Source organism: Epinephelus fuscoguttatus, linkage group LG20, assembly GCF_011397635.1.
Source record: "Epinephelus fuscoguttatus linkage group LG20, E.fuscoguttatus.final_Chr_v1".
NCBI classification, from domain to species: Eukaryota; Metazoa; Chordata; class Actinopteri; order Perciformes; family Serranidae; genus Epinephelus; species Epinephelus fuscoguttatus.
Genome location: NC_064771.1, coordinates 5880455 through 5906258, shown reverse-complemented (window position 1 = coordinate 5906258; position 25804 = coordinate 5880455). Strand labels below are relative to the sequence as shown.

General features: G+C 40.9%; 2 protein-coding genes across 2 annotated transcripts in view; both read right to left on the bottom strand.

The window, feature by feature from the left end:
* Window positions 1-5575, bottom strand: part of llgl2 (LLGL scribble cell polarity complex component 2) — a 51080-nt gene extending 45505 nt beyond the window's left edge. The window contains exon 1 of the mRNA XM_049563033.1: window positions 5285-5575. The gene's annotated coding sequence lies outside the window, so the exon portion shown is untranslated. The remainder of the gene's footprint in view (window positions 1-5284) is intronic.
* A 1770-nt stretch (window positions 5576-7345) lies between these two features.
* The window catches only part of galk1 (galactokinase 1), a 28607-nt gene continuing 10148 nt past the window's right edge, over window positions 7346-25804 (bottom strand). The window contains exon 8 of the mRNA XM_049563083.1: window positions 7346-9915. Within this exon, the coding sequence (XP_049419040.1) occupies window positions 9841-9915 (75 nt within the window). The 3' untranslated portion in view covers window positions 7346-9840. The remainder of the gene's footprint in view (window positions 9916-25804) is intronic.

The following is a 25804-nucleotide window of genomic DNA, read 5'->3' as shown; positions in this document are numbered from 1 at the left end:
AAATAAAATGGAAAGAGTACAGCCTGGCACCTCTCTGTGATCTTGAGCTGGACTTCACTGAGCTATTCTTGGTCGTGGTGATAGAAATGAGTCCTCTCAGGTCAGCACTGGCTGGTGTGCAACGGGTTAGGGTGTGATTTGTGTCAGGACTGTGCAGTGAGAAGGGAAGGGAGGGTGCGCATGTGGGCAGTGTGAAACAGAAACCATCAGGTGTGTTACGTTGTCACTTGGCTAAGACCAAGCAGCGCTGGTGAATGCATGTGCTTTCCCGTGCATCGAGACTAGAATGCAGCTAACGAGACAGGGCAAAAGGAGGAGTCCGTCATACAGCAAACATTACAGAAATGCTTCCTTCCACTAAAATGAAACGAGATCTTGTCAGTTTTGGGTGTGGCTGGCAGGATATCATATCCCCCACCAACTCACTCTCTCTTTCCTGTAATCAGAACAAGGGAGACAGAGGAGAGGGAGGTGATCGGGACCTTTACACCAGTCAAGCTCAGATTGTCTCTTACAGTGGGGGATATTAGTCTCACTGCAATCCCCTCACATAATCCTCGTGACAGGGATTTAACATAGAGAATTCAATGGTGCTCAATTTCTGTGCTGCCTTTACCAAAACATGTCCATGTAGGCAAAAATATAACCTACTTTTAGAGTGTTGTGTTAATTGCATCACAGAAAACCGTAGCAACAGCAGAAACAGCACTATTCATATTTCAACCAGATGTGGTATATGTTAGGTCTGACAAATATGGGTGTAACAAAATATTGATACACTTGAGTTATGCAATATTATGTTTCATCATACTGTGTTGATTTTCAAAAACAACATATGGATTTTTAATTGATAATTTACACGCAACGATTCATGGTAGTGATTAATTTTGTGTTGTGTTTAAACCCTCCACTGCTACATAGAAGTGTTGTAATCTATCTTAAGCCATAAGACTTAACAGCAATATATCTTGCTTACAAAATCACAATACCACAATGTATTGAATCGTAACCCCTGCATATCGTGATACATATCATATTACCACATTCTTGCCAATACAAAGCCCTACTGAAAACAATACAAGACATTCTCTGTAGGACAGGACTGATGATGAGGTAAGTGTTAGAGCACTGAAGTTACAGATCAGGCAGTATCCCAATTAACTGGTGACTTATGTCTCAATTTGTTTGTGTTTGCTTACAGTGATCGGAGTGTTGAAAAAATGAGGGTAATATTTTGTCACTTGTGAAAATTGCTGTCGCTTCTAATTAAAATTTCATATTACAGCCATAATTTGAGTATGTCACCTAAAAGACATTTAGTCATCAATCAGTAATCAACAAATTAGCAGTCAAAGTACTAAACATGTTGCTACTGGGGGTGTACCATATGATCTCCTTCGCAATAATACTGGTATGGTTTTTAATTTGAAAAATTCATATCGTAATACTCGCAATATTTCAACTTGTTGACATAATGATGTCATACTGTTGCATCATTATGCAACAACAGGTATGGCTGAAAGTAAAATTATTACAGACTATGCAGCGGCTGCAAAAAGAGATGTAGCGTAAGTAGTGTGGAATAAACTGTGGTGTCCTAAATGTTTTAGTGGCTTACTGCTCACTCAGAGGGAACTCATTCAGCCGCTCCTCTGGCAGCAGCACAGTGTCTCTCCCTCTCCTCTCTCTCTCTCTTTTTTTTTTTTTTTTTTTTTAGTATTTTTTAGGGCATTTTGCCTTTATTGGACAGGACAGGTAAGTGTGAAGGGGGAGAGAGAGGTGGGATGACATGCAGCAAAGGGCCACAGGCTGGATTCGAACCCGGGCCGCTGCGGTATCAGCCTTGTACATGGGGTGCCTAATCTACCACTAAGCCACCGACGCCCTGCTCCCTCTCCTCTCTGATGTCAACTGATTTTCTCATAAACCTTTGGTAATGTAAACCTACTTGACACTCTGGGCTCAACAAAAAACTACACATATGTGAATATGCAATACTTATGGCACCATAACAGCCTTTCACAGGTTACAGCGTGATGATTACAGGAGAAATGGCAGAGCATAAAGGTCCAAGTTGGAAAAAAGAAATAACTCAATCATTTACGATTTTTCTACAAAAGAAGGACACTACCTATATGTCTAGATCCAAAGGTACATTTTTTGTATTTGGGAACTGTTTAAATGTGTAATTTGTGGTAGATTTTATTTTGTTGTACTATTAACATAGTATACAGTATCTGAATCTCACTCTGAGTTACTGCTGTTGTTTAAAAACTAAAGAAATGAGGTCATTTTTCTTTAGTTTTTACTAAAAATTTGAAGGCAAACTGTTAAGTTGACATGTAAAATTATATCACATATTTTGTTGCAATAATAAAATATTTTCTGAGCTAATTTGTCATATGGTCAAGAATACTGTTGTTGCAGACATACCCTGAAATATCATATTATTTTAGGGCCATATCACCCACCCCTAGTTGCTACCAAACTACTTCTGTCTGTAGACTCAACATTAAACCAAGAGAGCTCTGTCTGGTAGAAATAGTGGAAACCTTTAATAATGACCATGTCTGTTGGGTCAAAGCAATCATTATGGGCAGATAATTATTATTACTGACTTTTTTTCCTTTATTTCTCATGCAGATTACTGTCATTTGGATATCTGGGGGCATAACAAGGGGGATATACGTGACCAGGCATCATCAATCTACTTGACAAGGGTGTTCTGTTCTGTCTCTATCACCAGCAGTCATTACTGTGCACAAGGCAGCCTGAAGAACACCAAGTTTTGCTAAGGCCCCTCGTTCACTCTGTTTTGGCAGTTTGTCATAAGCTTCAAGGAGACTATGCATTTCATTTAGAGAAACTCTTTTCCCCATCATAATGTCAGTGTACACGCAGCACCAGCCTCACATGGCCTGCTAAAAGCAGATGGGTTATCTCGAGGAAAACTATCATGGATTTTAATTTTTCAACCGTTTGGTCTATAAATTGATCGATTGTATAAATAAAAGGCACTTTGTCATTTCCTTCAGGCTGAGGTGATGTATTCAGATTACTTCCGCATGTGACAAAGAAGACTAGGAAATGGAACCATCACATTTGGTACAGTCCTCTAACCAGTATGTGTTGAATTTAATTAAAAAAAAAAACAAAACAAAAAACAGTTGCAATTTTAATCACAATTGGCTATTTTCCTCAAATCATATTCAGCCCTACCTCTGGGTTGCCAAATAGCAATATACTGGATATGCACATAATACACATGAGGCCCTCTGCAGACTGTGGGTTTTAATGTGGACTTTGATATGAGACTCATACTACATGCCAACTTGCCCACTGTATTGATTTATCCTCAGTTGTTGTGACCCTTTTGAAAACAACTCATACATTACTTGTCAAAGTAATTTTACACATAACACATTCTCACAATGAGCTCTGTCCTGGCATATCTGTTAGAAAACCTGATGAGCAAGAGGACGTTTCGACTTCCTATGCCATCCCATTAGCAAACCACAGAAAACGCTTCAATTCCTGCCAGATAATGTGTTGCACATTGGGAGAGGTAAAACAGGAATGGAGTTAAAAGTTAACAGCGCTAAACACAGCGTGACAGTCTGAGCCAAGCACTCTGTTTGAAGTTTACAAGCAAGGTACGCCTCTTGGACATCTCGCCCATGTAAGGTTAGACAAATAACTTTCCAGTTTAAAGTTTAAAAAAACAAAACTTTAAAGACAACTCTGTGACAGTCTTGCTTGTATATCTGCAAAGTTTGTACAACTAAGATAGCTGAAAAAAATCCTGCTTTCGCTCAAGCCTACTCCTCTAAAATACTTGCCCTACATTTGGGAGGGGCCGTTTATTTTGCCTCCATAATAGCTACAGGTGGACTTTACCATGCAGGTGTAACAGCACCAAGTCAACCGAGAACAAAGACTTTTTGTTTGGCTAGTTTTGTGCTGATGCAGGTGGAGTTGGAAGGACACAGCCTGTGTCCTTCAGCAGTATCCTGTCCAGATTATGGGACTTTTTTGCAGTTTGTGCTCAACAGTCCATACAACTTCCGTCTGTCAAAGTAAATCATACTATGACTTAAAGAGGCAGGACTCAGTTATATTTATAGAGTTTATTGGATGAGCATGCAGTTGACTCACATGTGTCATAGTTTAGCACTACAACTGGGCAAATCAAGAGTTAGATTTGGCTCAATGGATACCATTTGAGTAGTGCTGTGTAATGTCATATATTTTATTCTAAATCTTGTTATTTTGTTGTGAATCTTATTGAAACTTGCCAAACCGGTGAAACTCTCTCATACACACCCCCTCCCCAAACACACCAGTTACTCATGCTTGAAACCAGACCGTTGACTCAAAGGGCTTACTAACATACCTGCTGGGGAGACACACCTTGTTGAAGTTAGACGTTTCCGTAATTATGCAACACAATCTTCAACTACTACTCACCTGGCTGCACACTGTGGTTAGCAAGAAACGCCACGGTTCCTTCGGTACCACTGATATCATAGGTTGAACGACTAATATAGGTCTTGATAATTTTCAGTTCTGGACTTGATAAATAAACGGCTTCAAGTCACCATCATTACGCCCAGGTGTGTGCTAACGCCTGCTGAAGCTAGTGAGTTGTGCCTGTATGCATTGTTTACTGTTGGTATACAGTTGCCAGTGGTTAGCAAAACAGAGTAACGTTACGAGATTAGTTTAAACTCATCCTTACCAAACCCTGTTCAAAAAATGTCGTTTTACTGTTATAAACAGACCCTCTTCATTCACGCCAAGTACAGTCGTCATGAGAGAAATTAACCAAGCAAACTATTAAAGCACAAGACAAGTTGTAAAAGATAAATTAGTGCTGTTAGTGACCACCCAAGTAACGTTGTGATTTTTTTCCGGTGGAATATGTTAGTGAAGTAAAGCAATTCCTGTTCCTGCCGTTTAGACAACCTTTTGTCGGTTGTTATCGGCAACGTTACAGACAACAATGTGGCTAACTAAGTCTATGAAATGTGCAAATTAGCCAATATGTACGCCAACAACACTAAGCTGCCCAATTTCTGGGTGGAATAAGAGGAGTAACTGTTACTTATTAGCCAGCTAGCCAGTGAGCATTTGGAAGAATGATGTCTGGCTAAACTAGCAACTTTGTTAGCTTGAGTTAGAGCCGTTCAGAAAACCGGTGCCCGGGGTGAACACGGTAACTCAATTCAATTGTTAGCCAACTGGCTCGCAAGCAAACACCTGTGGGCACCAGCTGCCAACCCACCTGATTCAAAACAGCCGTTGCTCAGCCGATGTACACCGTTTACAGCCGCTGGATAAGATTCCTCCTCCGGCCAGTGTCTGCTGATTTAGTTGGCTACGAGCGCTATCCTCATATAAAGTCGGGGGAAATGTGTCCAGACCGTTTGCGAGTACTCCCAGGATCCAAGCGACAGTATTTGCCGAGGAAATATCACGACTGAGCCCCGGGTGAAAAACTAAAACTGGGACCGCTGCTTTCTTTTTCCACCGCTGCGGTGGTAGCCTCGGTGTTTCCTGCTAGGCTAAACTTCACTGTTTGCTAACTCCTCCCTTGTGATGCATTCAAGTGCACCTCGTTAAAAAGTCCCGCCCCACTTCCGCGTTAGCTCCCGTTCAAAAAGCTTTCATATAGGTCAGTGCAGATTTGCACGAAGGGCTTCATCATTCTTTCTGAAACCGTGACACTGTCCATATTCTTAGAAAAATGTATATCTAATTCTACAGGACTTGACAATTTAAATATGTTGGAATTTTAACAAGGATAAAGGAATAATTATTTGGATAATTCCACACCTATAGCTACCATGAGCAGGGGCATAGCACCAGATTCTGAACCCTATGCATAAGCAGTGTCTGTGGACCCCGCATCCTTCCTGTCTTGATACACGTCTCTCACTTTTATTTTTTTTTTACAAAGTTAATTTTCTTTCTTTCTTTCTTTCCTTCCTTCCTTCCTTCCTTCCTTCCTCTTTTGGAAGCCTGATTTCCTTTTTATAGGGAAAGACTTGTAAAGGGCCATGCACACATTGCATCTTTACCGCCTGGAAAACATGAGGTTGGGTGCTGTGTGTGACTCTTGTGCCTATTCTATGCCATCTATCAAGAGTGCATAGACAGTTTGTCTTAAGTTGCTAAGCAACCATAACCAGCACTGTATCATAGACTTCTTATATGAAATCCTGAGTACAGAGTTTATCTTCCTCCATGAGCTATTTTTATAAGTGTGTAGGCCTAAAATATTGTCCATGAGACAGATATAAAGCTCTGGGTAGCCTTGCACTAAAATGATCAACAACTTCTTCATATTTATCACAGACTGATATTTACGAAAGACGGGAAAGACATCTGTCAGTTGTGATTTGTTGTTCCCTGTCAGATGACATGTGGTGTGTGCTGCTGCCTTCCAAAAGCTGAGCTCAGTTTATCTTAGAGTGCCGCCATAGCACCATAAAATATAGGTGCACAGGAACTTGTGTGCATCACTCAGGCATCGCTCTGGTGTTTGAGTGTACCTGCCGTGTGTCTGCATTGAAAACATTTGATTAGAGGGCACAAAAAACATGGCATGTGTACAGCCCCTACATGTACCTTGATGCTCCAGTCTCTCACTCGGCCCTCCCATTTAGAGAAATCCTAGTCCAAGGGCAGACTAACCCATTTTGCACCTTTAAGGGATGAGACAGGCCTCCAAAAGCTTGCGCTATTTGTTAATATAAAGTTCAGCCTTTCAGCCAATTTTAATATGGTCTTGGCACTATAAATACAAAACTGCAAACAAAACAAAACTTTTCATTCCTGGCTTTTAGAGTGCGCCCCTCCCATTGAGGCTCTGGTGATCAGTCCCACCTTTCCCCTCATTACGACACCCCTCACTGTGAGGCTTTAAGCTTGTCCGCTAGGAAATGTGGTTGTTAGATACTAACAAAATTTTACTGTGTGTTAAAATGATGAAGCAGTTAGTTTGTGTAACCTGACAGTATCAACAGTAACAGGCAACATTACACACACACAATTAGAGGTTACCATATTTCAGTAAATCTTAAGTCCATAATTACAAGATACCATACCACTATGGCCGAATGTTGCAGTGTTAAAATGTAGGCACTGAGTGGAAACAAACTTTTGACAAAATGCTATAAAAGCCTCATTAATAAAGCCAATAATTTTATCTGACCTTTCCTTTGAGTCAAATGGAAGGTCTTTGAAAACGTAAACTGGTATGACATTTTCTGTAGAGCATTCTTACAGTGGAAAATAAAAACAAGACAGAAGTTTTTTTTAATCAAGATACCAAAAGTAGAGATTGATTTAAAATATTGTTTATTCTCATAAATCCAAAATACAGTACATCTTGATCATTTGATTTTGAACAAGGGCGGGCTGTGATAACGGAGTATATTGGAAAATAAGACTTCCGGTGTAACTAACTGCAGGAGAAGTGCAAAAGTAGTTATGTTATTTATCTGAAAACAACAGATTCATTGTCATAAACTTCAGTAAAATAATATAAAGCCCCTGCATACCCATGGCTCATCTCACAGGTGTTTTCACTTAACCTGTCTGATTAGGCCTCTTCTTAAGACTGTCTGACTGACGTCTTGCTGACCCTCTTGTCAGTTTTGTTGTCACCTGTCAGGGTGGGGCAAATGTACCTTCAGTATAAGCTGTACTATCATTTTTAATAGTGCATTCTAAATTCTAATGACTTAACTTTACTTTTAAAAAAAAGCATGCAAACTGACTGCCTAAAAAAACAAGGTACTTATTTGATTAAGATGGAATAGGTACCGTAAAATGTACTAAGAAATGCTGGTTTAGTGTAGGACACTTACACTCGAATTTCAGTAATTAAAGAACAGAATGGAGTACTTGATAATTTGCTTTAGATGTACTCTTAACTTAGTATAGAATTCTTAGAATTACAGAATTTCCAACAATTTAGTAATTTCAATTAAAATAAATTGTGTGTGTGTATTCCAAACAACTCATTTATTTAAGTTTGGCTAACTAATGTGACGTTTCCTGCAACTTAGAATTTCTCTGTTGGTTTTACTTGAAATTCAACATATGTTAAATTTTATATATGTTAAATTTACTGACAATATGCAATTCTCAAGCAGGCAGGCAGAGGTTACGTTAGCCAGAATAATTAAAGACCTCTGTGTGCGTGTGCAGGGCCTTTAAAACATACTTCATTTTGGCTACTATTGGGCTGACAAACAGTGTCCTGATATTTTATTGGCTAACAAATTTATTATGGCTAATTCACAGACATTTATACATCCAACAGACACTGAGTGATATTGTCATCACAGGTTTGTGTCCCTGTGATGAATGTTAGAGCAACACCCTTCTAGCTCTGTTTTTGGTCTCCACCAACTCATAAAAAGTGTCTGGTTCATTATAGCTGCTAAATCCCCTACTTTGTTCACCAGCTGATCTCTAACTGTGTCTGTGTGCTGTCTGGTGCTGAGCAGATAGTGTACAGTGTGTTTATGGAGTGCTTTTTTTGTTGTTGCTGAAAACAGTTGCCTGCTGCTGGAAATGAGGTTGATAAAAATGCTGAGACTGAATCATACTCAAAATGTGTTTTGAAATTATAACAAGAAGGTGGAAGACATAAGATGTTCATATTAAAAATATTAAGACTACAGTGTGTAAGATTTAGGGAAATCTAGTGGTGTCTAGTGGTGAGGATTGCAGATTGCAACTAGCTGAAACCTCTGGTTATAGAATTCCTTCACTGTTTATTGTTCAGGAGGTTCTTTAAGGGAGCTGAATTATCCGAAGATGTCTCCTCCTAAATTGATTTAAACTGGTAAAAACACTGAATAAAGTTGTTTCATGTTACAAATTAGTGTTTCTCCAATACTGTTTAGCAGGCTGCAGATCAGCAGCTCACCCACCACATGCTGTGTGCTTACATTTTTCCCTAATAACCTAATGTGTGCTCACTTTAATCTGATCAAGGTATTCAGGTGGTTTTGACCGGGAGCTGAATGATCAGCAGAGGTCTCCTCCTCTCCAAACCAAAAAGAGCCAGTGATTTAAACCAGTAAAAACACTGAATAAAGCAGTTTCATTTAACAAAATCTTTGTTTCTCCAACGCTGTTTGGCATGTCAGAGACAGGCGGCTTGCCCACCACATGCTCATGTGTGCTCGCTTTTTTTCTCTTATGACTTAAGATAAAAGCACTAATGACCCTATCTAGAGCCAGTGTTTGGTTTGTCCATTCTGAGCTACTGTAGAAACATGGCAGTACAACATAGCGATCTTCATAAACAAGGACCTGCTCCCTATGTACATGTAAATGGCTCATTCTAGGGTCATGAACAAAACAAGGATTCTTATTTTCAGGTGATTATACACCAGAGAAAACATACTTATATTCCAGTGCTGCCTACATTTCCCCCTAAATCTTACACACTAGGCCTTTAAGAAAAAATGTAAAGAAAAATGTCATATTAAAGTTTTTCACATTTTAACATGATTTAGTTCATAGGAACCTGTATTTTCACAGTAAATAAGTCGTAATAACACAAACAGCTACTACAAGTTATCTAGATGATGATAAAGTCTTGCATGATTGAAACAAACAAACAAAATCAAATATTATAGAGAAACCAATGTTTTACTGTGAAGGCACTTCATCATAAACAGAGTGATTTTCAATCAGCTGCAGTGTGCATAACGGCATATCATTTTATTTTAATAGTAAAAACTGAAAAGAAAAATCAAACAGAAAAGCCTATGAAGAGGAGCTTATTGGTTACTCAGCACAGATGTGTTGACATGGTCAGGACAGACTGAGTGCCCTAGCTCCCTCTGAAGGAGTGGTGACATAGAAAGTTGGGGTTCCGCTGTATCGCTCCTGTTAAGGAAAAAAAATAAACAAATACAAACTCAGAATGAGTACATTCAACCATGTTAACCCTTAACTAGTCATACATCTGAAACAAATGACTAAATCTAAGCATTTTACTGTAGCTGTATGTGAGCATACTGATGTCTCTTGTGCATAATAAGAATTATATAACCAAACTGTCCATCCAGAAGGGCTGTGGAACCTTTCATGCTCCTCATGTCTCTCACAGTCCCAGGAAGGAAGGAAGTTCAAGAAAGGAGCAAGAGGAAGGAACCATTGGGTTTGTTTTCACAACTAGACACCTTTCCTCTTCAGCCGAGACGCATCCTTCCCTCCTCCAGACTACAAATATGTCCATAACTCATCTGACTGCCCCTGGAAGTCATTTTAAGGGCAAACAGACATAGCTTTCCCATTAAGAAATACAGTCGGTTAAATGAATCATGAAATACTGTGAATGAGCAAAATCTAATGTGTAGGTGCAGACTTTTTTAAGTAGTTGGAAAAAGAGAAAAGAACTCATTCGTCAAGTCTTTCCGTTCATGTCAACTTTGTAGAAAACCCAGCAAAAAAACGTAACCTTCAAAATAAAACCATGTCAGTAAAACAGGAACTAAGACATTGTTCAGACTGCCAGTCTAAATTCATCTTTTGGCTCATCGAGATTATATCCAGATTGATTTTAGAGGCTGGACAGCAAAAGATCACATGAAATACAGTTTTTGCAAGTCACAGCCAAACCACATTTGGAGGTGGTTTGAAATGCGTTTCAGATGAAATTGCTACCAACCCAATTGCCAGAAAAAATACTGGCATTATACGTTTCTGCAAACTTCGGATACTTACTACGGATACTACATTTGCATGTTATTAGTGGATATGTTGAAACTCTACATTTCAACAATGCTTGTGGTTGACATGTGCTCAAGTTTAGGCACAAAAAACACTTGGTTATGGATAGGAAAAGGTCATGTTTTGATTTTAAATACCCGGTTTTGGTGGAAAAATCCCCACTGGACCCCATCCCGAGCAGACTTTGTATAACCCCACTGGAAATTTCAAGTACTCTCTCACTTTTTAATTTGAAATGATGAGCTTGTAAACCCTCTTGGTTCTGATGTACATAGTTTTGTATTGAGTATGTTCACTGTGAGTATGTCAAGTGAGATAATTACATGTTAATGGGGAGAGGGCAATGAAGACTGGGGACAAGCCAACCTTGACCACGCAGAGGAGGATACAAGGCCATGCTCCATGAGGTCTTTGATGGTCTTAAGTTAAGACCTCCATACTCTTAGGACCCTAATTACTACTCAAGTGCATTTCTATTTTTTTAATACAGAAAAACTGGAAAAGGACCCATGTGAATACGAATATCTGAATATTGTATATTGTGAAGTCACCTTTTCTAATAAATAAACAATTTAAAAAAAGAAAGAAAAATCTCACTGGAAATGCAGCAATGCCTTGATGAAAAAGGCTATGTTCAGACTGCAGGCAAATCAGATCTGTTCCTAAAATCAGATCTTGAAAAGAGACTGTCCACACTGTTAAGCAGGGTTTATATTTCAGCACTGAATTGATGCCATACCTACGGTGTAGGCCCTATGTTGTAACTTGATTTTTTTTTGTCATGCACACTTACATGTGCCCAAGCCTCATGGGTTTACAAGGCACCATTACAATGACATTGCAGTAAGGCTAGACTAATGCAATGTAAAATGTCAGGCTAATGCCAATAACGTAAGCATGTTGTATTACTGGGGAAAATGTGCCCGGAAAAAGACATTTGCCTGAGTCATAATGACGTTTTGTTCTTTTGTTTGATATTTTTTTCTATTAAACCATGTTTTATGTGCTTTAGATGTGTTAGTCAAAACAACCAAACTTTACTGCACTTCAAAGAAACTCAATGCAGTGGCATTAAACCCCACTGCTAACTTGCGTTTGAAGGTGTGATTGCAGAGTGATGAAGACACACCATCCTACAACTGTAAATGCTCAACAGCGTACACCACTGGCATAGGCCACTATTGTAGACCACTAACATAGACAACCATCACAGCCTATTAGCGTAGGCCACTAACGTAGACCACTAGCATAGCCCTCTAGTGTAGACGACCATCATAGCCCACAAGCATAGGCCACTAGTGTAGGCCACTAGCGTCGATCACTAGCATAGCCCTCTAGTATAGACCACTGGCATAGGCCACTAGCGTAGACCACTAGCGTAGGCTACTAGCATAGATTGCTAGCATAGCCTACTGGTGTAGACCACTTGCATAGCCTGCCAGCATAGGCCACTAGCGCAAGCCACTAGCATAGCCCACTAGCATAGACTAGCATAACCCTTCAGTGTAAGCCACTAGCGTAGACCACTAGCATAGCCCACTGGTGCAGGCCACTACTGATGGCTACAGTTTATAAATTGGCCTTTATTTGCAAGTGATCTGCAAGTCAGATTGGATATAAAATCTGCATGGGTTACTGTGGTAGAGACATAATTGTCAGTAACTATTTAGCTACGCTGGTGAACCAGCATTCCATAGCAAAAGCATGAGAAATGGTAGTCCATCATTTTGCCCTGGAAACAATCGCATCATCAACTCGCGGTTATTACAACTTATTTTGGCACCGGTCCACAGACTGTTGTTCTCCATATAGTCCTCTATAGTGCATCATGGATTCTACACAGCACTTCCATCACTCTAGATTTGATGTCTTCATGGTGTGTTGTGTTGCGAGTGACTCAAAAGGCACTTGAAAATTTATTTGAGAGGCCAGGGCCTCCTTACTAAGACACATTTGTAGTAACTGTCAAATCAGCAGAAGAAAATGTTAGCATTGTATGTTTCTGAAACCATATGCACATTTCTGGGGATGTCGCCTATGTCACCAATGTTTTTCCAGCTGGGATAGTGCCACCAAAGGTTTTTTTTTTTTTTTTTTTTTTTTTTGAGAGTTCATTGCTTCTCCAGCAGTGACCGTGCCCCCCAAAAACATAACCAAACATTAACCACAGAGTTGTTGAGTTAAAATAAAATTTCAAAGTATCCGCTACATAATAACATGCAAATGTAAAACATCCATGGTTTGCAGGAACGTACAATGCCAAAGTTTTTTCTCGCAACTGGGTTGACTTATCTCAGCTTTGCATAAAGATTGGAGACAGCTAGCCTGGCTAAAATTCAAAGTATAAACAATCAGCAATGACGGTGACTGAACTGTCCACTGGTTGCCTGGCAACCTCATGGTTAAAGAGTCCAGGGAGTAACTGTGTCTGGAGAGAAATAGCTCCAGCTTGTGATAATATACGTCTTTTTCCAAATGATTTATGAGATAGGAAATGCAAGGCATTGTTAGGCCTCAAGGAAAACACACAACAAAAACTGAATATAAACATAACTTTTTTTGTTGTACAAGAAAAGTCCACAGGACACCTTGAATGCACTCAAATGTGTCATCAATCCTCTCATCAAACTCTTGCCTTTTTTTGCAAAAAAAAAAGAAAAAAAAAAGGAATAACCGCATTTCCCAAAATAAGCTATTATTTTAACAGTGTGACTGTGCTCTCAGACACTGGCAACAGGGAACAAAGTTCTACACAGGCAATAATGTAATGAATGAGGAAACTCATGACAGATTTTATTAGTGGATCTTCAAGGTTGTGTGGGAAGTAGAAGCAAGCCCAGAGCTGCCAGTGGCTGCAGTTAAGGTCTGCAGGTAAACATTCATTAAAGTGCAAAGCAAGTTTCACAATCCGTCATCCATGCACCTGTGAGACCTGAAAACATTCTGGTTCCTTGATGAAATTATTTCCAAATCACTGCTCTTCCCTAGTTGTGCTGCCACTGCATCACAGCTGTGTTTATAACTGTCCTGTCAACAGAGTCAGTGTAGAAAATATCCATAATAGACGCCTATGTTTGAAAGCCCAAAAGCAGTCACTTTTAAGAGACAGATGAAGCCAGCAATGTTTTAGATTCCATGTCTAAAAACTTCTGATACATCTAAATGTTACATGTTAAATGTCATGATATGACATGTCAGTGCTAAAAAAAAGTGTTATTAGGCCTTTTCACACCTGGAAATGTGAACCAAGGTCCAAACCAAGGTTCACATTTTTGTTACAGTGTATTAATTTTACGTGGTTAGTTTTGGTTTGACATTGCAATTATGTGAGCTCACTGAAGAAGTACACATGGTATAATTACGGCCTGTCATCATTACCTATGTGAGCTGTGTCTCCTACGTGAGCCGTGTCTTCAATCAATCAATCAATCAATTTTATTTATGAAGCCCAGTAACACAAATCACAATTTGCCTCAGAGGGCTTTACAGCATACGACATCCCTCTGTCCTTAGGACCCTCTCAGCGGATAAGGAAGGAAACCCTTTGTTCTATGTGTGAGCCGTCTCTCCTACGTGATCCGTGTCTCCTACGTGATCCATGTCTCCTACATGAGCTATGTCTTCTACGTGAGCCGTGTCTCCAATGTGACCCATGTCTCCTCTATGAGCTGCATCTCCTACATGAGCTGTGTCTCCTATGTAAGACATGTCTCCTGCATGAGCCATGTCTCCTACATGTGCTGTGTCTCTATGCAAGCTGTGTCTCCTATGTAAGCCCTGTGTCCTATGTGAGCCACATTTTCTACATAAGCCGTATCTCCTACGAGAGCTTTGTCTCTTACGTGACCCATGTCTCCTACATAAGCCAGGTCTCCTATATGAGCTGTGTTGCCTACATAAGCTGTGTCTCCAACATGAGCTGTGTCTTCGACATGAGCTGTGTCTCCTACATGAGCTGTCTCCGACATGAGCTGTGTCTCCTACGTAAGCCGTGTCTCCTATGTAAGCTGTGCCTCCTACATGAGCTGTGTCTCCTACATGAGTTGTGTCTCCTACATGAGCTGTGTCTCCTATGTGAGCCATGTATCCTAAGTGAGCTGTGTCCCCTTCATGAGCTGCGTCTCAATGCAAGATGTGTCTCCTTGAACATTACATTGAGTGGTTTGTAGACGGGTTCTTTCGTCTTTTCGTATCCCCTTGGAAAATACTTGGAAATTGTTGGAGTTTTTGTGACTCTTTATAAAATCGTCTCCAATGACTCGTTTTGTTATATTTCCGTGTTCACGGACAAACTGAGACCTACCCTTTACATTTACTACCACTTGACAACTCTCCTGCTAATTTCTCCTCTGCTTCAACCACCAACGGCTGTCTGCTCTAAGCACAGCCACCGTCACTCTCTCTGTCGCTGAACCACACACACACATTATGCACTGAGGTACTACAAATACTCTTATCGCTTCCAGATAGCCTGCCGAAACTTCCTGTACTTGATCCAAAAGTCCAAACCATCCAAATATGGACCACCAGAACCAAACCATGGTTCAGTTTGGTCCAAGACGACATCTTTGCATCGGACCAAGGTTTAGCTGTTTGGTCTGGACTGTGGTCTGGGCAGATTTCACAACTTTCATTTTGGTTTGGATCAAATTGAAAAGTCCAGACCAAACAATGTAGGTGTGAAAGGGCCCTTAATTAAACACAGCTATATTATTCACTATTTTGGCAAACTTTATAACAGAAGAACACAGAGTTTACAGACAAAAATAATTTTCAAAGATCTCCTAGACATAATCTGTATCCTTCTGATCTCCAGATTAAAAGGTTAACCCTAACTCTAACTGGATAACTGGTTCAGTTGAGACTCGAGAAAGCAAACCATGGTTCATCAGCTACTTTATGTTCTTTACCCAGAGCTCAGCACTTAACAAGCCGAAGTGAGGTGCAGTTGAGAATTTCCGCTGGGTCAGGAGTCACCAGATCGACCTTGAACCCTTCAGCCAAAGACACCTTCAGCAGCTCCTCCACAAACCCCTGCATGTCTGTGATATCACATGGGTTCCGGTGCATGTTCATGATGTCATCTAAGTGTGTGGACTCAGGATTAGAGAGGGTCAGCCCCCGGTAACACTGCTTGTCGTACTGGTCCTGTGGGAGTTCGTCAGGCTTTGGCACCCACTCCAGTTTCAGTCTGTTCTGCCTCGGGTTGCATGGATGGAGGGTAGTGAGACCTTGGGATGTTCTGTAGTAGAAGCGCTCGCAAAGAAGTGCCAGGAAAGCTTTCCAGGTACAAAAGAGGTCAACTGTGAAGGCTCGCACAGAGCATGTGCGAAGCTCATAGTTTTCTGGCCCATGGCGTAAGTTAAAGTGGAGAACGCGGACCTGGAATGAGAGGGCATAATATGCTGACTACACATTCTCTGGGTATACACAAACAAAGAACCGGTTTGTCCATGTCTCTGAACACACATCCTCTGCTCATATACTGCAGATATGGTAAACATAAACTGTCTCTCAAAAGGTGAGTGAAGGTCAGTATTGTCTAAAGTTTTAGAAAACCAGGTTGATAGACACTAAAACTTTCTTATGCTTATTTTTTTTTAACTGAATCCAATTAAAATTTTATTCAGGTTAAAGGAAAATTTCGACATTTTGAGAAATGCACTTGTTGACTTTCTTAACAAGGGTTTGATGAGAAGATTTCTACCACTCTTGTATCTGTACACTAAATATGAAGCTATTGTCAGCAGCTAGCTAACTTCAACAATGCCAAAGACTGGAAACAGGGTAAAAAAGCCAGCCTGGCTCTGTCCAAAAGTAACAAAATTTGCCAACCAATTAACATGCTTTTTAACATGTTAAAAGCTCAGTTATTAACACAGTCTTTCTCGTTTGTTTAATCTGCACCAAAACAAAGGAGTACAATAATCAAATCATTGTTTTACAGGGGGTTACTATATCCATCCATCCATTTTCAACCGCTTATCTGAGACCAGGTTGCAGGGGCAGCAGGTTGAGCAAAATATTCCAGATGCCCCTCTCCCCAGCAAAGCTTTCCAGCTCCTCCTCGGGCACCCTTAGGCGTTCTGAGGCCAGATGCAATGTATAATCCCTCCAGCAAGTTCTGGGTCTTCCCCAGGGCCTCCCACCAGTCGGATGTGCCCAGAACACCACTAGATACCCAGGAGGAATTCTGATCAGATGCCTGAACCACATCAACCGGCCCCTTTCAACATGAAGGAGCAGACCTCTTTACCCTATCTCTGAGGCAGAGCTCAGCCACCCTTTTGAAGAAACTCATTCACTACCCAAAGGTCATAACCATAGGTGAGGGTTGGGACGTAGATGGACCAGGAAATTGAAAGCTTTGCCTGGCTCAGCTCCCTCTTCACCACAACAGTCTGGCTCAGTGCCCACATCACTGCAGACACTGCGCCAAACCGTTGTTCCATCTCACACTCCATTCTACCCTCACTTGTGAACATGACCCCAAGATACTTGAACTTCTTCCCTTGAGGCAGTAACTCTCTCCCAACCTTCGAGGGGGCACTCCACTGTTTTCTGGCAGAGAACCACGGCCTCAGACTTTGAGATGCTAACTCTCATCCTGACCACTTCACACACGTATGCAAACTGCCCCAGTACGTACTAGAGGTCACTGTGTGATGAAGCCAACAGAACCACATCATCTGCAAAAAGCAGAGAAGCAATTCTGAGGTCACCAAATCAGACCCCTTCCTCCCCCAGATGCGCCTTTATGTGCCAGACTATTTCTTCATTTGTCATTTATACACTTGTTTGTGCAGATAAAACAAACAATATTAAGTGTTAAAGTAACACAATGGAGGATTGCGCTTTTTACCTCACGGGGTCCCCCTACAGACGAAAAACGGTATTGTCTGTTACAACTGTCGCAAAAATCTTTCTGCGCGTGCATTTGTTGACAAGCCAACGATACCAGTGAACTTCCTAAAGCTGGTCATGTAATGCACAATCATCATGTCTTCAGAGCAGGTAAAGTAGCCTTATAGCATTTTGCACATACACAATTAGGCCGATTGCTTTATTTATTTATTCATTTTCGAAACTCAGAAATGAGTTGCTCTTTGCATGTTAGGGCTGACCTCCTCACAGCGTGCGCATGCACACACACACAGGCCCCGGTGCAGATGAAGGGAATATAACTTCAAGATTACTCTAGTTGATGACAACTACGCTTGTTACTGTAGTAAATGCGATGAAATCTATAAGCCAAGCCAAGCTACAAGCGAATACATGTGATCAGCATGTAGAAAGACATATTTCAATCTGCTCTGTCCGCAGTCTCTCATTCACTGCTATTATGATTTACGATCGTGGTCGACACAAGCACATCGCGCTCGCAGTGCTAACAGCAAACTGTTAAAGACAAACTAAAATGAAAGCTGTCTGTGTGTAGGCTAACACTTTATCTTAAAATGTACCTGAGGCAGCCGACCTGCAGACAGTGAGTCTCCTAAGTAGAGGGTAACCGCAGTAACAGCGCCAGGTCGCCACCGGTCGGGCATCCCTGCTCCTCTTTCAGCTCTCGCCAGCGTGTGAAAGCCAGGCCAATATTAATCCATGTTCGAGCTCTTGTTTTATTGCGCTCCCGTTTTCTTTTCTTTGTCTCCTCGGACAGCAGCTTCACTTTCTGGCTTTTCTTTGTTGCTACAGCCATGACAACCACATCTAACTTCGTTCACCTCGGTTTGGCTACGCTACTCTAAAGAGAGGAGGGGGATATGACGTATGCCGTAAAGCAGCCAAATTTTGTAGTCCTTTTTGTGTCCAGGTTCCTACCCGAAAAACGAAACTGCATAGTGCCAGCGCAAGTGAAACAGACGCACTCAAGCAATGACGTAGGTGTCATCCAACCTATTGTGAGTTGATTTACCATCACAAGGATCTTGGATATATATTTTGACTCCATTGTGTTGCTTTAATTAGCAAGCTTTAGAGCTGCTAGGAGGTGGACTTTGCTATGTTTCAGCAGAGCCAAGCCTGCCGTATCCCTGTTTCCAGTCTTTGTGTTAAGCTAAATTTGCCAGCTGCTGGCAGTAGCTTTCCATTTCGTGTACTAACACAAAGAGAAAAGGGTCAATCTTCTCATCAAACTCTCAGCATGCAAGCAAATACGCATGTTCTCTCAGAACATGTCTCATGACACCAGACCAAACCTGACTCTTGAAAACAATTTCAGGAGTCAAAACACTGTTCATTTAGCTTAGTTCAGAGCCTCCATATCTCTAACTGACTGTCAGCAATGACTCAAGAAGAAGGTATGATTACTTTAAACAAGCTATATGTATCAGCTTTTCTCGAGTTGCTAAATTTTCTGGAAATTGAATTTAGAAACCCATTAACATACTTCCAGAGAGAGAGCAGTTGCTGCTGCCGCCTCAATTGCTTCAAATAAGCAAGTTCCAGAACCCCACTGACAGTGTTGGAAATTATGGGTTGGACGAGGTTTTCACTCAAGTTCAGTTTGACGCATGTTGCTTTTACTGATTAATTATTGTACTGAATTATTGCACTGAGCAGCACTAGGGGTGTAAATCACAGGTTTCATCATGATATGATATTACATCAATTCTTTAGACAACAATACAATATTTGCTGATATGACAGTTGGCCATGATGTGATTTCAATTTAATTCCAAAATCCATGTGATTGATAGAAGATGATATTAAATAACCTCATTGTCATTTTCTTGGCTGTTTACCATTATCTGCCTGGGGTAGCACTGTATGAATGTTTAGGAAGTTGGTTACTTGAACGGAAATGCTGACACTGACACACCACAGGAATTTCAAAATAAGGGCATATCTTAAAGATGGCAATATGTATTGATGTTTTAAGTTTGCATCGATGAAATTGGATCGTTGATCATTAAAACAACAAATCAATTCAGATCGATGTATTGTTACACCCCTCTGCAACATGTAACAGAGATTTCACATTGATTGTGACTAAATCCACTGTATTGTACCTATAAGCTGTGCGAAAATAACAGCTTATCCTCTACCTAGTGCTGTTGATTATCAGCTGGTAGAGATTCAAACTCCACCTTTAGCTCCCACTACATAACAAAGCAGTATGCAGAGCCATCATGTTGCCATGATGATGGTGAACTTTTTTTTTTCAATTTACGCTGTGGTTCACTGTGTGACCATGGCAACCCCAGAAACCACATGGGAAAACAATGCAGAAAGCATTGTTCCCTTTTGTAGTTCCTTAAAAAGGGCTGGCACAAAATCAGATTTTCACCACACAACTACCATGGCCAAAAGAGTTCATACTACTGATATTATAATGATATTATAATGATATCTAAAGGAAAAAAAGCCTAACAATGATATTAATGATCAGTCAAATTACATTGAGTTGTTTGTTGTTTGGGGGGGGGGGGGGCAAATGACTCTCAAAATACGAATGTTGGGAGGTGGAGAAAGAGTCTGTAACCAAACATATACAAATGTGTACAAAAACAGCAATTACACTATTACACTCTATCAGCCTTTTGCAGGCTGCAAAATGGGAGGCGTTTGAATGCCACTAGTAAAAAAAAAAAAAAACGCTTGCTGCGCCTTTTTATTCTTGCCAAGCAAACACCCCATCACCTCCTTACCCTAGCCTTCCCATGCAATCAAAATGCCATTTATGTATTTATTTATCTATTTATTTAATTTAATTGATTTCACACTGCACTTTTATGCTTCCAAGCCTGCTGTTTTCTATTGAGATTGGTAACTGCATTTTTTTTTAAGTCATATAGCTCTGGCTATCCAGCTACCACCATTTTCTCCTCAATTGTTTACCAGCTGTGAACTTGTTGTCATGACCACCACAGAATTCAATTCAATTCAGTAGTAGTAGTAGTTTTTAATGAGAAATAAACTCTTTGCTTGCTGTTTTTGCGCTGCTACGAGCCTCGCGTTTTCTGCACTTTTGCCAGAGCGCTCTGAACTCCTCTAGTTGAAAAAACATCAACTCAGAGCAGAAAAACACCCCATGTCATCTATGCTTTTCTTCCCATTGTACAGTCAGATGATTTGAGAGGCGGGCCTTCTGTGGTGGTCACGACAAGTTTACAGTTGGTAAACAATGGAGGAGAAACTGGTGGTAGCAGTTGCTGGATACCCATACTGCAGTTACCACAATCTCAACAGAAAGCAGCAGGGATAGAAACATCTAAGTGCAGTACTTGAAACAGCCATCATGGAGGCGAAGCTCCTGGACCAACTGATGGTACTCCCCATAATCCACCCTCTTTTTCAAGGTCTAATATACCCACACAAATCCCCGTTTGGAGGTGATGTGGTGGTTGCCTGGCAGCAATTAATAGGCCCTGCAAGCATTTTTTTTTTTTTTTACTCGTGGCATTCAATTAAAAACAAAAAGTAGCACGGTGCAACTCGCGTTTTGCAACCTACAAAATGCTTTCTGTGTGATCGTGGCTTTAGAACTGAAGAACTTCACTTAAATAGGAGAAATAATCGATGATGATGAGGCACCGGATCATTTTAGATGGTATTGTGTTGTTGTGTGTTAATGTTTCATCTTTAAATATCATGGACATTATTAATACTTGTATACTGCGACAGCCATTCAAGCTGTAAACACATGCATCAATAAATCAAAAGACCTTGAAGCAACATGAGCTTCATACCGTAGTTTGATTATGTGATCTGTACTTAATAATTTGATGCAATTAAGATGCGCTCTATTTGGCTGTGTGGTGAGAACAGGGCCGGTAAATAGCGTCCAGTAGTGTATGGGACAGGTTGGTGGTAGGAGAAGTTGTTGCTGGTTGCTGGTTGCTGCAGTGGTGGAGATGCACCCTGCTGGCAAATACAGATACTGCTCACTGTCTGAAAGTATTTGATGGAAGTAATTGATGAAATAACCAGATAGATCTCCTAATTGTTATATTGCCTATTCCTATGTGGGTGCACTGCTTTTAAACTCACTTTGAAGACATCTGATTACACCAATTACTACTTTCTGCAGACAACCTATTAATTCTACAATAAATGGGAAACTAAATAATAATTACAATTGTGTCCATGGTGGACTGCCTAGTAAATATCTGATCTTAATCAAATAGTGGGCCTCATGCAAGAACATTTTCTCATTCTTATCCTAAAACCTTTTTGATTTTAGGTTTGCCTCGCACAAGTGTTCTAAGTCATGTTCATCAAACTCTGTCTGTCTGTCTGGACAAACATTTGATCATCTGAATAATCAATGCCCCTAAAGGGTAACTTCCGAGACGGCACAATTACTCCTGCTCATAGTCTCAGTATTATGTGCATCAAAGGGTTGTAACATCTAGTCCTAAACTGAACTGGAACAGTGAAAACACTCTTTTGTGAGTTTTCCTTCCTGTAGACTTTGAATGAAGTGTGTTTCACAATGATAAAATTACTGCTTATTTAATTGGGACCTGGTGGGTGATTTTGGGGCTCTGAATAAATAAAAAGGCTCTTACTCTTTAAGAAACAGGTCTATTTCTGTAGGGATCCTTTCCATTATTTTGTCGGACACAAAAGAACAATCTGAGCTTGTCAGTTGCAAAAACAAGCCCTTCTAGTGGACGTAAACTGAAGGTGCGAACATGCCTCAAGTGGTTACATTGCAGCCTGTATTGCGGCTGTCGGCTGCGGCACTCTCCCTCAATACTGGACCAGTTTCAAAAATTGTTGTTCCCAAAAGTTGCAGAAAATAGGTTCCAGTTTGAAAAATAAACAATTTTAAAAGTTGCTATATAAGGCCACCTGTTCCATCCGGTTTCTGGGAAAGTTTAATTCACAAAAATGTTCTAAAGAGTCAAGGGAAGAATTTCACACTTCAGAGCTTCAAAACCTGCTGTCAGAATTCAGCAGATCAAACAGTATAAATTTAGCAGTGTCAGTATTAGAAAATATTAATACAGCTGCCAACTTTGTGTTGTCATAGCAGTGCTTTGCTGTGACAGAAATAAAGAGGGAAGAGAGTATCATACAGTAGGTGATGTCACACCGTCAGCTGTTATAATGGATTCATTATGTCCCCTGACAGCGACCTGCATAAAGAGCTGGAATGAAAGGGTTTTATGTCTGTTCGTGACTCATGTGACTGATCTGAACCACTGAATTTTGTTTGCAACTGCTTGTAGAGACAAGCTGTCTTATATCACTCGTACGCGGCACTCTAGAATAATGTTGTTTGTAAAGCGGTTCTTCCATGAGGCCCACTGACTTGATTTGACCTATTGCTCTAACTTTAAACAAACATACCTTAGAATGAACATTCACCATAATCATGGCTCCGAGCGGTCCTCCTCTCAAGCTGAGAGGCACCGATGCCTCATACCGACAAATCTCGTCCAGCAGGGGGCGTATCTGGAAGAAATCCACCTCTCTCCGCAGCAGTGCCAGCTCCGAGAAGCCATCCGGCAGGTCCAGGGAGCTGGAGCGCAGGTAATTCAGAATGTACCTGAACACTTTCCCGTCACGGTCTATGAAAACATTCCCTCTGTTATCTCTGAGCAGGGGGATTTGTCCGGTGAACATAGCACCCAGCATCGAGTCCCGACAGCGTGTCAGAGTGTCCAGGGTTGTTGTGTAAATTTCTCCACCGACGTTCAATGACACTGGGTCCTGGAGGGAGTTCCTGTTGCTGTTGTCGTCCGGTGAGTTGAGGTTCAGCATCTTGGAGGCAAAGCTGCGGTTTCTATGATCCTGTGAATTCTCTAATGTTGTTATTGGGAGGATAAGGATCCTTGTGCTCTGGTCAGGAATGCTGAGGACTGAGGGATGTGGAAGTTTCAAGTGCTTCTTTTGTTCCCAAGAAAGACTTCTTTCCTTAGACAGTTAGAGCGACACAATAGTAGCCTGGATACGGCCGAGTTAGGAAAGATGCGAGGAAATCTGCCAAGGCTGTTTCCAAAGCTGAAGATTTATAAAACACAAGTTTCAGACATATAAAAGGCTGCTGCTCTTTCCCTTCTCATTGCTGCGTCAAAGCAACGGCATTATAAATGCAGGTGTTTCCGTGATTTTTCTGCGGTTAAATGTGCGTCGTTGTTGATGTATCTCCTGCAGGATTCTGAGTGGTGTCAGCTAACAGCAGGCCTACAGTCTGACTGGGTTAAAGCAGAAAGGCAGAAGGGCCACAGTGACCAGACCAGCATGCTAATAACTGGACACTTCTGGCTCCACGAAGCTCGCTTTTATTCTCAGCTCATACCCCCTGATCTCTCCCTCTCACAAACACACACACACACACACACACACACACACACACACACACACTGGAGCTGTCTGAGCAAGACACGGGGGACTGGGCAATTTGTCTGAAATGCACCCCTTAAAGTGACAGACAGAACACTGAAAGTGCTGTTATCCCCTGTGAACAAATGAACAATGTCCTCAGACACTTTTAATTTCAAATGCCCTTCAGAAAGCAAAGATTTTCCACAAAACAGAAACATAACAAGAGAAAAAGTTCAATTTCCCAACTGTACAACAGTATTATGTTGCAGGATGAGAATAATTAAGATAAACCTGAAACATCTAGTGGCTGTCAGCTGTAATAGTTTGGGTCACAAAAGTGAAAATAATTTCCAAAGTCTTTTTTCAGCAACCTGCAGAATCACACACTGACCTGCTGCTCTACTGTTAACAAGAAACACTTTACATTCAGTAACCTTCTGTCTCTGTCAGTAATGTCATCTGACAGTAGCAGTTCTCAGATTATCGGACTAAATTAATCAACAATCCACTGAGAATAGACAAGAAGCAGCAAAAAAAACAAAAAACAAAAAAAAAAACAGCCCCGACAAACTACAAAAACATGCAAGCAGCATGCTTACATTTCAAAGATAAACCAGCATTATTAAGTGTCCTTGATGTAATGTTAACATTATGTCAGTCATCTATCTTTCTGTTCCAGCAACCAGCTGCTTAGAGGTCCTTAATTTCTCTCCATATGCACTGTTCTCAGTAGTGCAGTGGTAGTTGAGTGGGTACCAGAGAGCTTTCCCCCATTTGTGGCGTCCCCTATGGATGACAGCAATGTAGCATTCGCCTACTGCTTATGCAAGGCTGGCACTGAATTGAACATGCGGCAACCTCCAAGGCTGACAGCTGAACCCAGCCACAAACTGCAGTTCCCCAAATGGCCACTTGAGGCTGGCTCCAGAGGCCAGTTAATTTCCATGGACCTCCATAGTGAAGTGCTCAACTTTACAGCAGAAATACACATTTACAACCTGGTACAAGAAACGGGTTCAGTCTCTACAGCTATGTTATGTTGTGCAAAGCTGCCAAGTCTTACGCGTTTATCGAAAGTCTCACACAACTGACACTTTACACACACTCTCATGCCACACATCCATTTTCTCACACAATGACAAACAAATTCATAACTGATAACACTGATAAAGTGTGAGAAGAGGATACTGACAGCGTACGGACAGACAAGACAGAGCAGCACAGCAACATCAACAACGTAAAACACTACAGTGAAGCCACCCATTGCTTGGATTCTGATACACATTTGTGGTGTTACCGGTACATGGAGCAGTCGAAAAAGGACAAAAAAAACCACATTACAGTAATATTTAATTACACATCATGTATTAAGTAAGTTTTGTTGGATATGTGATGTACCCAAAGAAGGCCCGTTATGAGGAAAAAACTACTGAATTATTGTGCTTCACAATTGATTCATGTCAGCTCAGATTACATAATAACACACTGACAATTTCCTCACATATTTCACAACTAAGAAAACGTTGCAGCAGTTTAATTTGGGCTTGTTGGATTTCTATCAGTCAGATCCAGACGTAGCTGTGGTGGAGGTGCAGGAAGAGGGACAAATACACTGAATGATGTGGTTAAAAAAAAAGTTGGTGCATATAATTTCAAAAACATGCACCAGTGTATATACACAGAAAAAAGTATTTTATGCCCTGCTGCAGGGCAGTCAACCATCTTAATCTTCCTCCACGTGTTCACATAAGAAATATTACCACAC